General features: G+C 45.5%; 1 protein-coding gene across 1 annotated transcript in view; it reads left to right on the top strand.

Annotated features, from left to right (window-relative positions):
• Nucleotides 1-19124, top strand: part of LOC126418761 (collagen alpha-2(V) chain-like) — a 124718-nt gene that overhangs the window by 31075 nt on the left and 74519 nt on the right. Inside the window, exons 3-4 of the mRNA XM_050085686.1 lie at nucleotides 5031-5339; nucleotides 12856-13118. Coding sequence (XP_049941643.1) covers nucleotides 5031-5339; nucleotides 12856-13118 — 572 coding nt within the window. The remainder of the gene's footprint in view (nucleotides 1-5030; nucleotides 5340-12855; nucleotides 13119-19124) is intronic.

The following is a 19124-nucleotide window of genomic DNA, read 5'->3' as shown; positions in this document are numbered from 1 at the left end:
GAAGAGAAGCGAAGCATTTGAGATGTGGTGCTACAGAAGAATGATGAAAATTAGTTGGTCTGGTAAGGTAAGGAATGAGGATGTTCTCTGCAGAATCGGCGAGGAAAGTAATTTTCAGAATGTTCAAATGTGTGTGAGTTCTTAAGGGACGGTGTATAGATGAACAGTAGGTGCCAAAGACTACGTCCTGTCATACACACTTTTTAATCTGAGCACCTCGTTCTTGGTCTTCCAGTCTTATTGTTCCTTCTTTGTTCTTACACATATTCTACATTCTCTACAGCTTATCCCTGTCTTTCTCAGAATTTCAAACATCTTGAACAATTTTACATTACAGATCGTTTTTTCCAGATCTACAAATCCTATGAACATGTCTTGATTTGTCTTTAGTCTTGCTTCTACGATCAATCGTAACGTTTGACTGCCTCTCTGATGCCTTTACCTTTCCCAATGCCAAACTGATCGTCATCTAGCACATAATTTTCTTTTCTCATCCTCTGTGGCCGGCCGCGGTGGCCGAGCGGTTCTAGGCGCTTCAGCCCGGAACCACGTGGCTGCTACGGTCGCAGGTTCGAATCCTGCCTCAGCATGGATGTATGTGATGTCCTTAGTTTAGTTAGGTTTAAGTAGTTCTAAGTCTAGGGCACTGATGACCTCGATATTAAGTCCCTTAGTGCTTAGAGCCATTTGAACCCTTTACCTTCATATAATCAACAGTCGACTAGGTCACGTTTAGAAAGTTTGAATTGTGCCAAGATGGATTTGTCACTAAAGTTACATCCAATGATTAGTCCACGTCTGAAGTCAATACTCATTGCCTTGTCTTTTTTTTTTTGAGTTATCAGATTCCTGGTGTCATGGAAAAATTATTGCAAGAGCTAAACAACATTTGAAGTAGAAAACTAATGTGATTTTTAATGGTACTGTGAGGGGAAAACTTTTATTTGTACTTCCAATTTGGAATGGGCTCCATCTTCCCTTTCAGTCCTTACAAAAATTACTAGAGATGGATACATTTTCCAGTGTCGGGTTACAGTGATGGGTTGTCAAAATTCTCCCTGGCTGGCTTTAAGCTCAGTCGTGCTCACATTAGTGTATCTTGCGAACTGCGAAGTTGCTTTGCATCTGGGGGCAGATATGCTCAATAATGTTCATGTCTTGGGAGTTCGGTGGCCAACGGAAGTGCTTAAACTCAAAATGTTCCTGCAGCAACTGTGTGGAAATTCTGGACGCGTGGTGTGTCGCATTGTCCTGCTGGAATTGCCCAAGTCCGTCAGAATGCATAATGGACATGAATGAATGCAGGTGATCAGACAAGATGCCTACGTACGTGTCATCTGTCAAAGTCGTATCTAGAGGTATCAAGAGTCCTGTATCACTCCAACTGCGCACGCCCCACACCAATACAAAGCCATCACCGACTTGGACAGTCCCTTGCTGGCATGCAGGGTCAATGAATTATTGAGATTCTCTCCATACCCGTACACGTCCAGCCGCTCGACTCATATACAGCATCTTAGCACGTATTTATCAAAATCGTGTAGGACATCAGTAATCAGCTGATTCCATTCGACACAGAGCTTCCACGAACAGATTCTTGGTGCACAGTATGATAACAGAGTACATCTGTCTCACAATAAGCGGGCAACAAGGTCGAAGCACAGACCAATATTGTTAGTCAAATATGTCCCAGAGACGGCGACCCACACATCAGAGACGCAGCTAACCGAAAATATAGGGAACTGAAAATAAGATTACGACTCCGATAAACTCTTAAGTGTAAGTGAACTACTGGCCATTAAAATTGCTACACCACGAAGATGACGTGCTACAGACGCAAAATTTAACCGACAGGAAGAAGATGCTGTGATATGCAAATGATTAGCTTTTCTGAGCATTCACACAAGGTTGGCGCCGGTGGCGACACCTACAACGTGCTGACATGAGGAAAGTTTCCAACCGATTTGTCATACACAAACAGCAGTTGGCCGGCGTTGCCTGGTGAAACTTTGTTGTGATGCCTCGTGTAAGGAGGAGAAAAAAATGGTTCAAATGGCTCTGAGCACAATGGGACTTAACAGCTATGGTCATCAGTCCCCTAGAACTTAGAACTACTTAAACCTAACTAACCTAAGGACATCACACAACACCCACTCATCACGAGGCAAAGAAAATCTCGGACCCCGCCAGGAATCGAACTCGGGAACTCGGGAGCGGAAAGCGAGAGCGCTACCGCACGACCACGAGCTGCAGACTGTAAGGAGTAGAAATGCGTACCATCACGTTTCCGACTTTGATTAAAGTCGGATTGTAGCCTATCGTGATTGCGGTTTATTGTATCGCAACATTGCTGCTCGCGTTTCTCGAGATCCAATGACTGTTAGCAGAATATGAAAACGGTGGGTTCAGAAAGGCAATACGGAACGCCGTGCTGGATCCCAACGGCCTCGTATCACTAGCAGTCGAGATGACAGGCATCTTAACCGTATGGCTGTAACGGATCGTGCAGTCACGTCTCGATCCCTGAGTCAACTGATAGGGACGTTTGCAAGACAGCAACCATCTGCACGAACAGTTCGACGACGTTTGCAGCAGCATGGACTATCAGCTCGGAGACATGGCTGCGGTTACCCTTGACGCTGCATCACAGGCAGGAGCGCCTGCGTATCCAGGTTCTGTTTACAGCATCACGATGGTCGTATCCGTGTTTGGCGACATCGCCGTGAACGCACATTGGAAGCGTGTATTCGTCATCGCCATACTGGCGTATCACCCGGCGTGATGGCATGGGGTGCCATTGGTTACACGTCTCGGTCACCTCTTGTTCGCCTTGACGGCACTTTGAACAGTGGACGTTACATTTCAGATGTCTTACGACCCGTGGCACTACCCTTCTCACTATACCTGCAAAACCCTACATTTCAGCAGGATAATGCACGACTACATGTCGCAGGTCCTGTACGGGCCTTTCTGGATACAGAAAATGTTCTACTGCTGCCCTGGCCAGCACATTCTCCAGATGTCTCACCAATTGAAAACGTCTGGTCAATGGTGGCCGAGCAACTGGCTTGTCACAATACGCCAGTCACTACTCTTGATGAACTGTGGTATCGTGTTGAAGCTGCATGGGCAGCTGTACCTGTACACGCCATCCAAACTCTGTTTGACTCAATGCCCAGGCGTATCAAGACCGTTATTACGGCCAGAGGTGCTTGTTCTGGGTACTGATTTCTCAGGATCTATGCACCCAAATTGCGTGAAAATGTAATCACATGTCAGTTCTAGTATATTTGTCTAATGAATACCCGTAAATCATCTGCATTTCTTCTTGGTGTAGCAATTTTAATGGCCAGTAGCGTATGTTGAACTCTAGCGATCGGAACACAACAGTGAGAAATTAACAAGACCAGTACAGTAACTTATAGGATGGGTAAGGGCGGAAGTGAGTGAGGGGGGACTTCCTGTTCCCGTGCACTCTACATCTACATCTACATGATTACTCTGCAATTCACATTTAAGTGCTTGGCTGAAGGTTCATCGAACCACAATCATACTATCTCTCTACCATTCCACTCCCGAACAGCGCGCGGGAAAAACGAACACCTAAACCTTTCTGTTCGAGCTCTGATTTCTCTTATTTTATTTTTATGATCGTTACTACCTATGTAGCTTGGGCTCAACAAAATATTTTCGCATTCGGAAGAGAAAGTTGGTGACTGGAATTTCGTAAATAGATCTCGCCGCGACGAAAAACGCCTTTGCTTTAATGACTTTCATCCCAACTCGCGTATCAGATCTGCCACACTCTCTCCCCTTTTGCGTGATAATAAAAAACGAGCTGCCCTTTTTTGCACCCTTTCTATGTCCTCCGTCAATCCCACCTAGTAAGGATCCCACACCGCGCAGCAATATTCTAGCAGAGGACGAACGAGTGTAGTGTAAGCTGTCTCTATAGTGGACTTGTTGTATCTTCTAAGTGTCCTGCCAATGAAACACAATCTTTGGCTCGCCTTCCCCACAATATTATCTGTGTGGTCTTTCCAACTGAAGTTGTTCGTAATTTTAACACCCAGGTACTTAGTTGAATTGACAGCCTTAAGAATTGTACTATTTATCGAGTAATCGAATTCCAACGGATTTCTTTTGGGACTCATGTGGATCATCTCACACTTTTCGTTATTTAGCGTCACCTGCCACTTGCCACACCATGCAGCAATCTTTTCTAAATCGCTTTGCAACTGATACTGGTCTTCGTATGACCTTACTAGACGGTAAATTACAGCATCATCTGCGAACAACCTAAGAGAACTGCCCAGAATGTCACCCAGGTCATTTATATTGATCAGGAACAGCAGAGGTCCCAGGACGCTTCCCTGGGGAACACCTGATATCACTTCAGTTTTATTCGATGATTTGCCGTCTATTACTACGAACTGCGACCTTCCTCACAGGAAATCAAGAGTCCAGTCGCACAACTGAGACGATACCCCATAGGCCCGCAGCTTGATTAGAAGTCGCTTGTGAGGAACGGTTTCAAAAGCTTTCCGGAAATCTAGAAATACGGAATCAACTTGAGATCCCCTGTCGATAGCGGCCACTACTTCGTGCGAATGAAGAGCTAGCTGCGTTGCACAAGAACGATGTTTTCTGAAACCATGCTGATTACGTATCAATAGATCGTTCCCTTCGAGGTGATTCATAATGTTTGAATACAGTATATGCAAGTTTACAGTATTGCAAACCGACGTCAATGATATAGGTCTGTAGTTCGATGGATTACTCCTACTGCCCTTCTTAAACACTGGTGCGACCTGCGCAGTTTTTCAATCTGTAGGTACAGATCTATCGGTGATCGAGCGGTTGTATATGAGTGCTAAGTAGGGAGCTACTGTATCAGCGTAATCTGAAAGGAACCTAATCGGTATACAATAGTCCGCCTCGGCCCTCGCGGTCACTCCTGTGAGCTGCCTGCGGTGCCGCGGCCCGCTCACGGCTGGAGCCACCTGCTGCAGCAGCGCTCTTGCCGGCAGGTCCGCCGTCGCTGCACTTCCACACGGCGACGTCGCGCAACGGCGTGGTGCAGGGCCGCTGGGGGGAGCGCTCTCGCCCCGACACCGTCTACTCGGCGGGCCCCCGCGGCTACCGGGTGCGAGGCGCGGGTGTGCACCGCCGCATGGACCTGTCGCAGGCGGCCATCCCGTACCGGCCGCCCGTGCCGCAGGACAGCCCCCAGTACCAGCCCACCTACTCCGGCTACCATGACCCCAACGAGAACCCCAGCTACCAGTTCACCATCAACGAGCGCGAGCTGCAGCGCACCGAGGACAGCGACGCCCTAGGTGAGTCCTCATTAACCGTACACATCCTTCTGTATAACATCGGCAGAGAGTCCTAGCGGCCGCCCACCTGTTGCACTTATCACAGTCCCAACGCGGACCCCAGTTGCATGGCCTCCAAGAGTGAGTACGAGCTACAGTACACTGAGGACAGCAGTTCCAAAAGTGAACCCACGTTCATCATACAGTTCCTCTCTATAATTTGGGTATAGTGCTACCAATTGTCATCCACCTCTCCCGGACGTCGTCAGCTGCTACTCGTATCCGAGTTTTCATTTCTCTCCTGAGATTTCCTTTGTCACGGTTCAGGCGTGAAAGTGTCGTTGATGGCTTAGAAATCCAATCCTAGCGTGGAACAGGCGGCCGCACACATTACAGCTGATGGAAGGTGGAGGACGTCGCTGAGCCTGGAGGAGTTTACGTCTCTGGCGTTTGTCATTCTCCATTCTTCGACGTTCTAGCACAATGTTTTGAAGAGCATTTGAGGTAACTGTGCGCCCGCGACTTCGATCTTCTGCTATTGTGGATCAGTTACTCGGATCGATGTTCAAGTTTTTTAGATTTTTCTTGTACTGATCCTTATAACGTTTGAGAGGGGCACCTCGTGGCCTTTTACCTGTGCTCACTTCGCTGTACAGCATTTGGCGTGGAAGTCTGTCATTTTTCACCCACTGGACATGTCCGACCCATCTGAGTTGATGCACAATGATAAGAGCTTCCATGCTATACATTTTTGCTTTCTCAAGAACAGCCGTGTTGGATATGAAGTCATCCCATTTCAGGTTCATAATATATGTTAGCTTCTGTTGGTTGAAGCGTTCTAGTTTCTTCAGATCACAGCAAGATAGCGTCCAGGTTTCGCAACCATATAACAGGGTGGAAATGACTACAGCTTTGTACACCATCAGTTTGGTGTACAGTGTTAGGTCTTTATTCAGGAAGAGACGCTTTGTAAGACGTCCAAATGCTACATGGGCAGCACGTAATCTATTCTCCACATCTTCTCCAGATGAGCAGTTGAATGACAGTATGCTTCCTAGGTAGAGGAAATGGTCTACTTGTTCCAAGGGTGTATTATAAACGGATGTGCTGAAATCAGGAACGGAGGAGCCAGGAGTTGGCTGCGCCATCACCTTTGTCTTTGGAATATTGATAGACAGACCAAATCGTTCGTACGCCCTGCTGAAGGAATCAACTGACAGATGCAGCTCTGCAGGTGAATGAGCTGGAGAAGCATTGTCATCAGCATACTGCAGCTTTGTCACACGGGTGGTACTGGTGATCCTTTTTGAATGGAGTCTGGGCTGATTGAATAATCCTCCATCGAACCTGTACTTTAGTTCTGATCCTGCATTGTTTACGGATGTCTTGTAAAGCATAGCTGCCAGATACAATGCAAATAATGTTAGTGCAAGAACGCATCCTTGTTTAAGCCCACTTGTTATTGGGAATTCACAGGTTGTTTCGTTCTGGCAGAGGACCTGTCCAGTCATATCATCGTGGAGAGCTCTCCTGGACACTATACCCCAAAAGAGGACTCTTCAATTGCTGCGTGCTGGAATAGAAATATTTACCATCATCTGATATTTTAGAAAACTGTATTTAGGCTACTAGTTCCAACGCCTTAGTAGCGAATCCTGTAGGCCCAAGTAATCAAATGTCCAGAGTATTCCAGCGATATATGTGCATAACACTGGAAGTGCTGTAGTGACTGCATTCTATAGTAGTGTTTCGACACACTAATGGAAAGATTTCTATCGAATCCAGTTACTACAGCTTTTCCTGTGTAATCTTATACGACTGGAATCATCTGGATGTTTGAGGTATTGGGGTCTGGAGGAGACGCTACTAAGGCATTGAAACTAATGGCTTAAATAAAATTTTCAATAACGGCTGATGGTATATGCTGCTACAACAGTTCGACTGGCCGCTGTTCCCCACTCCGTATTTTTATGTTGGATTTACGATTTCCTGAGTGAGTCCACTCTCCCCATATAATTTCCTATCTATAATGTTGGTAGGGTGGTCCCCACTCGGTGTCCAACTGTTCTGGATTCAAATGAGTAGCTACCAATCTGCCTTCAACCAATTCGTGCTAGAGTGCATCAAGAACGGAGATTACGCGGAGGTTTCTCTCCATAAGGCAGGTATAGTGATCCCCAGTCGTATTCAGAAAAGGTTTAGAAAAAGACAGAGCCGGCGCTGTACTGTGCGGTGGATAGATGACATCATAACGTGTGCAATGGCGACACATACAGCTGAAGAGCATAAGGTAAGGAGAATTCTAGAGGAGATATTTATCCGACAGAAGTATTTCTAATACTTGTCTACCTGGAAAAAGTATTCGACAAAGTAAAATGGTGCATAATTCTTACGAAAGTAACTGCAAGCTATATGGAAACCCCAGTAATACACAGTATGTACAAGAAACAAGAGGGAACAATAAGAACGGGAGTCCAAGAACTAAGTGCTCGACTCTTATACATTGAGTCGAGCACTGGTCCATTGATCGTGGCCAGGCCAAATATCTAAAGGAATAAGAGTCAAACGAAAAAACTACAAAGAACGAAACTTGTCTAGCTTGAAGGGGGAACCAGATGGTGCTATGGTTGGCCCGCTTGATATCGCTGTCATAGGTCAAACGGATATCAACTGCGTTTTTTAAATAGGAACCCCATTTTTTATAACATATTCGTGTAGTATGTAAAGAAATATGAATGTTTGAGTCGAACCACTTTTTTCGCTTTGTGATAGATGGCACTGTAATAGTCACAGACATATCGCTCACAATTTTAGACGAACAGTTGGTAACAGGTAGGTTTTTTAAATTAAAATACAAAATGTAGGTACGTTTAAACATTTTATTTCGGTTATTCCAATGTGATACACGTACCTTTGTGAACTTATCATTTCTGAGAACGCATGCGGTTACAGCGTGATTACCTGTAAATACCACATTAATGCAATAAATGCTCAAAAGCAGGTCGTGGTTGGCATTTCACATGTGGCTGAACACTTCCTGTTTCCTTAAATAACTTAACAATCCCGTGAACGGTCCGGACATTTGGATGATGTCGTCCAGGATACCGAGCAGCATACATAAAACAAGCCCGTTGGGCATTTTGATCACAATAGCCATACATCAACACGATATCGACCTTTTCTGCAGTCGGTAAACGGTCCATTTTAACACGGGTAATGTATCACGAAGCAAATACCGTCCACACTGGCGGAATGTTACGTGATACCACGTACTTATATGTTTGTGACTAATACAGCGCCATCCATCACAAAGCGAAAAAAGCGGTCCAACTAAAACATTCATATTTCTTTACTTACTACACGAATATGTAATAAAGATTCCTATTTAAAAAACGCAGTTGATATCCGTTTGACCTATGGCAGCGCCATCTACCGGGCCAACCATAGCACCATCTGGTTTCCCCTTGAAGCTAGACGAGTTTCGTTCTTTGTAGTTTTTTCGTTTGATGCTTATTTCGTGAGGTATTTGGCCCGGTTACTATAAATGGACCACCCTGTATATCTGAAAAACAATGATGGGAATAAAATAAAGGTTCACAGTGGGATTAGAATTCAGTAAAAGAGGATATCAGCGATAAAATCCGCTGATTACTTTGATATACCGAGTGAAAGTGAGGGAGAGCTGCAGTACCTGATGAATGGAATGGTCAGTCTAATGAGTACGCAGTATGGACTGAGAGTGACACGAAAATAAGGAAGAGTAACATAAATGAGATTAGCTATACGTTTATTAAAATTGGGGACGACGAAGCAGACAACATGTAGGTTCTCTCCTGATTCGGAGGCAAAATTACACATGACGGACGAAGCAAGGAGAACATAAAAAGCAGAGCAGTACATTCACTCATGACCAAAGAAGTTTACTAGTATCAGTCATAGACCTTACTTTGGTGAAGAAATATCTGAGAATGTATGTCTGGAAGTCTGGATCACAGCACTGTAAGAAAGGCGATCATGGTCCAGCGGCAAACTAGCTAAGAAGAGAATCGAAACATTTGAGATGTGGTGCTGCAGAAGGATGCTGAAATAAGATGAACTGATGAGATAAGGACTGAGGAGGTTCTCCGCAGATTTGGTAGAAAACGAACATTTGGAGAACACTGACAAGAAGAAGGTACTGGATGATAGGACATGTGTTAAAGCACCATGAAATAAATTCTCTGGTACTTTAAGGGAGCTGGAAAAGGTAAAAACTCTCGGGGGAAGTTAGGTGTTGGAATATATCCTACAGTATTTGAAGATGTTGACTACAAGTATTACTCAGGGATGAAGAGTTTAGCGCAGCAGAGGAAGGTGCGGCCAGCAGCATCAACCCAGTCACCAGTCTGATGACTGAAGAAAGGTATTAAATGGCTAATAATAATGAGTCAGACGTACATCCTAATTTGAAAATAGTAAGCATAGACTGCTGAAGTACATACATCAAAAAAAGTTTTGCATCAACCCAGTTCCCAGAACTCCTAAAGATAGACGTTGAATGTGGGTATTGTATCACAGACACAGTCCCTTTGACTGTTCAGAGATGTCACTAAATCCTCCCAAAGATGTAAAGAAACATGCATGAGCAGCGCCTATTAGACGGAGGGGGTCTGACAGCCGATCAGTCCCAGTCATTCCACCGGGAAGGAGGTACACGGCTCGTGTTGTCTGTAGTCCAACCATGGCTAGACGGTCGATACCGCGGTTTGATTGCGTCCGCATTCTTACTTTGTGCCAGGAAAGGCTCTCAACGAGGAAAGTGTCCAGGCGTCTAAGAGTGAACCAAAGCGATGTTGTTCGGACATGGAGGAGATACCGAGGGACAGGAACTGTCAATTATATGCCTCGTTCAGGCCGCTCGAGGGCTACTACTGCTGTGGATGACCGCAACATACCGATTACGGTTCGGAGAAACCCTGATAGTAACGCCACCATATTGAACACTGCTTTTCGTGCAGCCTCAGGACATAGTATTACGACTCGAACTATGCGCAATAGGCTGCATGATGCGCAACTTCACTCCCAGGGTCCATGGGGAGGTCTATCTTTGCATCCACGACACCATGCAGCGCGGTACAAATGAGCCCAGCAACATGCCGAATGGATCGCTCAGGATTGGCATCACGTTCTCTTCACCAATGAGTGTCGCATACGCATTCAACCAGACAAGCCTCTGAGATGTGTCTGCAGGCAACCTGGTCAGGCAGAACGCCTTAGACACACTGTCCAGCGAGAGAAAGTTGGAGGTTTCCTGATGTTTTGGGGTGGCATTATGTGGGGCCGACGTACGCCGCTGATGGTCATGGAAGGCGCCGTAACGGCTGTACGATACGTGAATGCCATCCTCCGACCGACTGTGCAACCATATCGACAGAATATTTTAGAGGGATTCGTATTCATGGACGACAATTCGCGCCCCCATCCTGCACATCTTGTGTATGACTTCCTTCAGGATAACGACATCGCTCGACTAGAGTGACCAACATGTTCTCCAGACATGAACCCTATCGAAAAGAGCTGTTTATGGACGACGTGACCCACCAACCACTCTGAGGTATCTACACCGAATCGCCAGTTCAGTAGTGGGTCAATCTGGACCAACAGTGCCTTGATGAACCTGTAGATAGTATGCCACGACGAATACAGGTATGCATCAGTGCAAGAGGACGTGTTACTGGGTATTAGAGGTACCGCTGTGTACAGCAATCTGGACTAGCACCTCGAAGGTGTCACTGTGTGGTGATACAACATGCAATGTGTGGTTTCTATGAGCAATAAATAATGTGGGAAATGATGCTTATGTGGATCTTATCCCAGTTTTCTGTACAGGTTCCGGAACCCTCGGATCCGAGATGATGCAAAACATTTTTTGGCGTGTGTATAAAATTGTCCGATGTTTCGGTCACTGTTGAAAGTGGCCCTTTTCAGGGCTGAGTCACTTCAGGAAGACCACTTGCAAGAGTGGCCGAAACGTCGGACAGTTTTAGATATTGACAATCCGGTGAACAGATCAGAAGAAATTTATTGGCAACGACAACGGCCGCGAAAGCCTACGCTTACATTTAACATTTGTTTGTCTCTATAATCATGTATGACGTAAACTGTAGCTCGCTTGGTACGCGTACACTGTGTTTGGTATGCCTCATCTATGCGAGCTTATTTTAGACCAGGGCCCTCCAAACTTTCTAGTCCGCGGGCCACATTGACTCCTCCACGAAGTCATATGGGCCAAGATCTAGCTAGTGGGATTAAAGTACCCTTGCACTCCATGATCACCGTAATGTAAGGCTAAAGGAAAGATGAAATCGCAAAAATCTAAGGTTGTGGAAATAGCTAGCACTGAAACGAACTACGATTTTTATTTAATTACATAATTTTGATTGGTGGACGTACCTGACTGAACTTCAGTTTGAAATTATTGATTTGCAATGTAGCGACTTCTTTAAAGAAAAACATTCAAAGTCAACATTACTGAAATTTTTTAAGTGTCTTCCGTGCACAACAGTTTCCAAATTTACATAAATTTGCCCGTGACTTTTGTTTTCGCTTTTGGCACTGCTTATTTGTGTGAAAAAACTTTCTCCAAAACGAAAAATTCAAAAAGTGTTTACAGATCAAAATTAAATGATGAGCATTTTGAAGTCGCTGATGATTATCACTACCAGTAAACTTGATCCACAACTGGAGGTAATTATGAAAGGAAAGTTACAGCTACATAAAAGTCACTAATTATCACTAAGATGTTAAAATTTTTTACGTGAATACTCTAACACTGTGAGTTTTCAAGATATAAATTAATTACAGTTATTTTTATACATCAGTTACAACTAAAATATCCAATATCATTGTGCACACAAGGTATTGTATTTTCTTTAAATTGTCTTTAATTAAAAATGTTTTATACGATTATCTTGCTACGTGTATTTTACAACGTAATCAAAAGAAAGTGAAACCTCACTTAAGAAGCATCTTCCATAGTGATTGATTACTAAGGCTAGCCGCCGAAGTGGCGTCCGTTTGAAAGAGTTGCACCATACTCGTGAGTAAAATAAAATGCAAAGAATTTTTTTTTTACCTAAAATGTTTTCGCCTAACTAGTCTGTTAACCGTTCTTTTTTTTCACTATCGCACGGAGAATGGTCTGTCTGTTTATTGTGGATAGCCACAAGTTTAACCATACCTTCCGCTTTGTAAAGATAGAGGTCCGACAATGTCGCGGTGTATTGGTCGCGATAAGTCTCGAAACTCAATTGTTGGCAGTATAGGTACCACCTCAAATATTTGGCGGGCCGGATACCGGGAATGTGCGGCCAGCTAACGGGGGTCGGTTTGCCGGGCCGTAGTTTGGAGACACCTGTTTTAGACGACCAGCTTTGCCCAGTACCACAGTCCTACATACAGTGTTAATGCGCGTAATACTGTGCGTGTGACACCACCCGTGCGATACGCCACCTACACGAGGCTGCCAGCGACGAGTGACTACTGCGCCTGTTGGCAGGGCGTGTGAAGGGCCGCTACTCGTTCGTGGACGACGCGGGCGAGCGCCACACGGTGGAGTACGTGGCGGGCTCGGGCACCGGCTTCCAGGTGCTCACGGCGCACCCAGACCTGTCGGTCGGCGGCCCGCTGTTCGTGCAGGCGCCGCCGGGCCGGCCGCGCCCGGGGGACGCCAGGCTGCCCAGGGGCAGGTCGGAGGTCACCCGCCGGCTCGACGGCACCTACAGCTTCAAGGCGGCCGGGCCCACGTCGCGCCGCGAGGAGGTCAGTCATCTCTCTCTAAGCATCCCATTCTCAGGCCGGCAGATCGGCCATCGCCCCCTATCCAGCAGGGTCTGTCCCGACGTGTTCGCCTTTGTGCTCCAGGAACGTCGGCCCCACTGGCGTACCGGCCATGTGCTATCTCTGGCCTCTACCTGCTTCCCCACTCTTCTCTCCCCTTCTGTTTAGGCGTGGTGAAAAGTGGCACTCGACTTGGCGCAGGTAAAGTCTGCCAAGCAGTCACAGTGCGCCCACGCACAGTCAAACAGGTCAACGACCCATTCAGCGGGAGGGGGTTGGCCGACTCGTTGGTCTGTGAATGGTCAGCTTTACACGTACTCACCGGTGCTACACAACAGCACCAACTGATACGTCCCCATAGAAAAATTTATGAATTACTGTGCTGGAAAACCGCTTATGTTATTTGCTTTTCAAACAGCTGAGCAAAACTGAACGTACTCTGACATTACTCTCTTTACTCATTCTGATCGACGCTAAACTGACACACAATATTTTTAGCGCTACGCAATCTCACTTTCAATAATCCCTACAAAAGAATGGCCGTGTCTAACAATAACCTACACCTTTCATGAATCACTTGCCTCACAAAAATCTTCGTTACTCCAACTACTGCAATACAGCGAGCGCCAATACTGCCAGCTAAATAAAAGATCCTGATTACTGAAGGCACTAGCTACTGACAGGCATAATTAGCAAATGAAAGATTTTAATAGAGAACAAACAATGTATTTACCTTAATAGTGTTCAAAAGTCATAATATATATATCAGTTCATGACATCCAGTCTTACAAATTTACTGTCTGTGATGGACACACGTCCAGATCATCCGCTCTTAAGACTCCGCCATCTCTCTCCCCACATCCACCACTGCTGGCGGCTCACCTCCAACTGCGCAACGCTGTGCGCTGTTAACACCCAACTGCCCAACACTACAATAGCAAAATCCAACAATGCAAACCGGCCACAGACTGCACACAGCACAGTCAGTGATTTTCATATAGAGCGCTACATGGCGTTACCAACATAAAAATCTAAACAGCTTAGTTACACAACACACATGCACATGTTGTTGCCTTCAGTCCAAAAACTAGGTTCATCAGTTCTGCATGCTTGTCTGTCCTGAGCAGACCTCTTCTTTTCTGCAGATTGTATCAGATAAAAAGTATCCAAACACTTATTAGAGGACATTAACACATGGTGTGTCCACCATTAGTTTTTGTGACTGTTTCAACACTGCAAGGACACTTTCAGTATTATGTCTAAATATGGAGAAATGGCAGCTCATTCCTCCTCAAGACTCGAAACCAGAGAAGACAGTATTGTTGGATCTGGTGTGAAATCGAGGATCTAACTCACCCAAAAGGTGTTACATTGGGTTCAGGTCGGGACAATGGGCAGTCCATTTCATTCGAGGAATGTTACTGTTCACAGAACATTGCCTGACAGATGGTGCTTCATACTCAGGTGACAAATGTCATGTATCATCTCCTAATATCACGTCGGATTTCCTTCTTCCCAGCATCGCGCAGCAACTCAGTGCGGCGTGGAATGAACAAGCCCTAAGAAGTCCTCTGCAGAAATACTCATCCATGCTGCCTCCATAGCGGTCCAACTAACTTAAGGACATCACACACATCCATGCCCGAGACAGGATTCTAACCTGCGACTGTAGCGGTTGCGCGGTTCCAGACTGTAGCGCCTAGAACCGCTCGGCCACTTAGCCCGGCTCACAGCAGGAAATGCCACAATTAATAAAATGTTCCGGCCTGTTATGCCGTGGTCCAATGGGTTTCACGTTAAAACCCGACGTTTCGTCCCCATCTGCGGAGTACATTTTCAATGGGGATCCTAGTTTCCTTCTCAAAAAATTGTCATCCTTCAAAATTCCATTGTTGTTTGGGAACATGTTTCCAAGTAGCCGAACACAGCAGTTTTCAGTCAATGAACCAGTCCATTCCCTGGAAACACAGCCCACACATTTATGGATCCATCATGAGGTTGCTCACTGTCTCTTCGACAACTTGCGTTCATAGCTTCGTGGAGTCTGCGCACACTCGAATGTTACCATCAGCTGTTTCCAGTTTAAATCAGAACTGATGCGGCCAGACCACCGTTTTCCAGTAGTCTAGATTCCAACTCCATATGGTCACGAGCCCAAGAGAGGGCTGCAGGCGATATCGAACTTTTGTCAAGGCACTCGCGTCGCTCATCTGCTCTCATAATCTGTGAACGCCAAATCTCACTTCACTGCCCTAACGCACACATTCGTCGTACGTCCCACGTTGTTTTTCGTGCTTATTTTACGCACTATTGCTTGTCTGTTAGCATTGACAACCCTACACAAACTCCGCCGCTCTCGCTCGTTAATTGAAGGACGATAACCATTGTGTTGTACATGATGAGAGCAAATGCCTGAAATTTGCCATTCTCGGCACACTCTTTACGCTGTGAATCTATGCATATTGAATTTCCTAACTACACTACTGGCCATTAAAATTACTACACCACGAAGATGACGTGCTACAGACGCGAAATTTAACCGACAGGAAGAAGATGCTGTGATATGCAAATGATTAGCTTTTCAGAGCATTCACACAAAGTTGGCGCCGGTGGCGACACCTACAACGTACTGACATGAGGAATGTTTCAAAGCGATTTCTCATCCACAAATAACAGTTGATCGGCGTTGACTGGTGAAACGTTGTTGTGATGCCTCGTGTACGGAGGAGAAATGCGTACCATCACGTTTCCGACTTTGATGAAGGTCGGATTGTAGCCGATCACGATTGCGGTTTATCGTATCGCGACATTCCTGCTCGCATTGGTCGAGATCCAATGACTGTTGGCAGAATATGAAATCGGTGGTTTCAGGAGGGTAATATGGAACGCCGTGCTGGATCCCAACGGCCTCATATCACTAGCAGTCGAGATGACAGGCATCTTATCCGCATGGCTGTAACGGATCGTGCAGCCACGTCCCTATCCCTGAGTCAACAGACGGGGACGTTTGCAAGACAACAACCATCTGCACGAACAGTTAGACGACCTTTGCAGCAGCTTGGTCTATCACCTCGGAGACCATGGCTGTGGTTACCCTTGACGCTGCATCACAGACAGGACCGCAGGGCCGCATGTGATGATGCACTCAACGACGAACCTGGGTGCACGAATGGCAAAACTCCCCTTTTCGGATGAATCCAGGTTCTGTTTGCAGCATCATGATGGTAGCATCCGTGTTCGGCGATATCGCGGTGAACGCACATTGGATGCCATACTGGCGTATCACCCGGCGTGATGGGATGGGGTGCCATTGGTTACACGTCTCGGTCACCTCTTGTTCGCATTGACGGCACTTTGAGCACTGGACGTTACATTTCAGATTTGTTACGACCCGTGGCTCTACCATTCATTCGATCCCTGCGAAACCCTACATTCCAGCAGGATAATGCACGACCGCATGTTGCAGGTCCTATACGGGCCTTTCTGGATACAGAAAATGTTCGACTGCTGCCCTAGCCAGCAGATTCTCCATGTCTCTCACCAATTGAAAACGTCTGCTCAATGGTGGCCGAGCACTGGCTCGTCACAATACGCCAGTCACTATTCTTGATGAACTGTGGTATCGTGTTGAAGCTGCATGGGCAGCTGTACCTGTACACGCCATCCAAGCTGTGATTGACTCAATGCCCAGGCGTATCAACTCCGTTATTACGGCCAGAGGTGGTTGTTCTGGGTACTGATTTCTCAGGATCTATACACCCAAATTGCGTGAAAATGTAATGACATGTCAGTTCTAGTATAGTATATTTGTCCAATGAATACCCGTTTATCGTTGCATTTCTTCTTGTTGTAGCAATTTTAATGGCCAGCAGTTTATTTCCAAAATGGAATGCTCCACGCGTCTAGCTCCAACTACTGTTCCGCGCACAAAGTCTGTTAATTCTAGTTGTTCGCCCATAATCACGTCGGAACCCTTTCCACATGAATCACCTGAGTACAAATGACAACTTCGCCAATACACTCCCTTTTTATACCGTTTGTATACGACAGTAGCGCCATATGTATATTTAGATGTCGCTATCCCGTGACTCATTGTGTGACAATGTGTATTGGCATTCCGATGGAAACAATCATCGTCTCCGAACAGATTTTCTACTCTGAGCATTACACAATGTTGCAAAACGTGTTCACATACTTCCGCATTCAGCGTTACCTTAAGCTCAATAAGAGGCTCACACCCCGCCCATGAGAAACACGACCGTACTGTAACAGCGCTCACCTGTGTACTTCACTGTCGTCACAAGACGTCCAGGCATTCACCAAACCCAAACACTCCAGTCGGATTGGCACAGGCTACAGCGTGATTCGTCAGCCCAAATCACTCGTTTCCAAGCATCCACTGTCCAAATGCGTCGCTAATTACACCAACTCAATGGTCGAAAGTCGCTTAGCACTGACTAAAGAAATGCATGGCTTATGAGGAGCTGCTCCACAATCGTGTCTCGTTCTTTTTAAATTCCTACCTACAGTCACCGTGTTTGCTCAACTGCTGATATTGCTTTGCAATTCTCAAGTGATTTCTTCCGCTAACATCATATGATTTTTTTTAAAACGTCCTTGCACATTGTGTACATTGCTCGACGGTCTCTGACCATCAATGTATTATATTTGCCTTGTTGTTCTATGGCGTTTCCCCTTTACATTCATATAATCAACAGTCGACTACGTCACCTTTAGAAGGTTTCACCTGTCCACGATGGATTTGTCACTAAGGTTACATCAAATGATTAGTCCACGTTCGAAGTCGATACTCACTGCCTCACGTTTTTTTTTTTTTTTTTTTTTGAGTTATCAGTCTTCTGGTGTCATGAAAATACTGTTACAAGAGCTGAACAACACTTGAAGAAGAAAAATCGACTATTCTGAGACAACAGTTGTGCTTCTTAATGCTACTGTGAGGAGAAAACTTTTTCTTCCCTTTCAGTCCTTACAAAAATTGTTAGATGTTGTTGTTGTTGTGGTCTTCAGTCCTGAGACTGGTCTGATGCAGCTCTCCATGCTACTCTATCCTGTGCAAGCTTCTTCATCTCGCAGTACCTACTGCAACCCACATCCTTCTGAATCTGCTTAGTGTATTCGTCTCTTGGTCTCCCTCTACGATTTTTACCCTCCACGCTGCCCTCCAATACTAAATTTGTGATCCCTTGATGCCTCAGAACATGTCCTACCAACCGATCCCTTCTTCTGGTCAAGCTGTGCCACAAACTTCTCTTCTCCCCAATCCTATTCAATACTTCCTCATTAGTTATGTGATCTACCCATCTGATCTTCAGCATTCTTCTGTAGCACCACATTTCGAAAGCTTCTATTCTCTTCTTGTCCAAAGTATTTATCGTCCATGTTTCACTTCCATACATGGCTACACTCCATACAAATACTTTCAGAAATGACTTCCTGACACTTAAATCTATACTCGATGTTAACAAATTTCTCTTCTTCAGAAACGCTTCCCTTGCCATTTCCAGTCTACATTTTATATCCTCTCTACTTCAACCATCATCAGTTATTTTGCTCCCCAAATAGCAAAACTCCTTTACTACTTTAAGTGTCTCATTTCCTAATCTAATTCCCTCAGCATCACTCGACTTAATTCGACTACATTCCATTGTCCTCGTTTTGCTTTTGTTGATGTTCATCTTATATACTCCTTTCAAGACGCTATCCATTCCATTCAACTGCTCTTCCAAGTCCTTTGCTGTCTCTGACAGAATTACAATGTCATCGGCGAACCTCAAAGTTTTTATTTCTTCTCCATGGATTTTAATACCTACTCCGATTTTTTCTTTTGTTTCCTTTACTGCTTGCTCAGTATACAGATTGAATAACATCGGGGAGAGGCTACAACCCTGTCTTACTCCCTTCCCAACCACTGCTTCCCTTTCATGTCCCTCGACTCTTATAACTGCCATCTGGTTTCCGTACAAACTG

Source organism: Schistocerca serialis, chromosome 9, assembly GCF_023864345.2.
Source record: "Schistocerca serialis cubense isolate TAMUIC-IGC-003099 chromosome 9, iqSchSeri2.2, whole genome shotgun sequence".
Lineage (NCBI taxonomy): Eukaryota > Metazoa > Arthropoda > Insecta > Orthoptera > Acrididae > Schistocerca > Schistocerca serialis.
The sequence above is the reverse complement of the archived record's forward strand: the minus strand, read 5'-3'. Positions and strand labels throughout refer to the sequence as shown.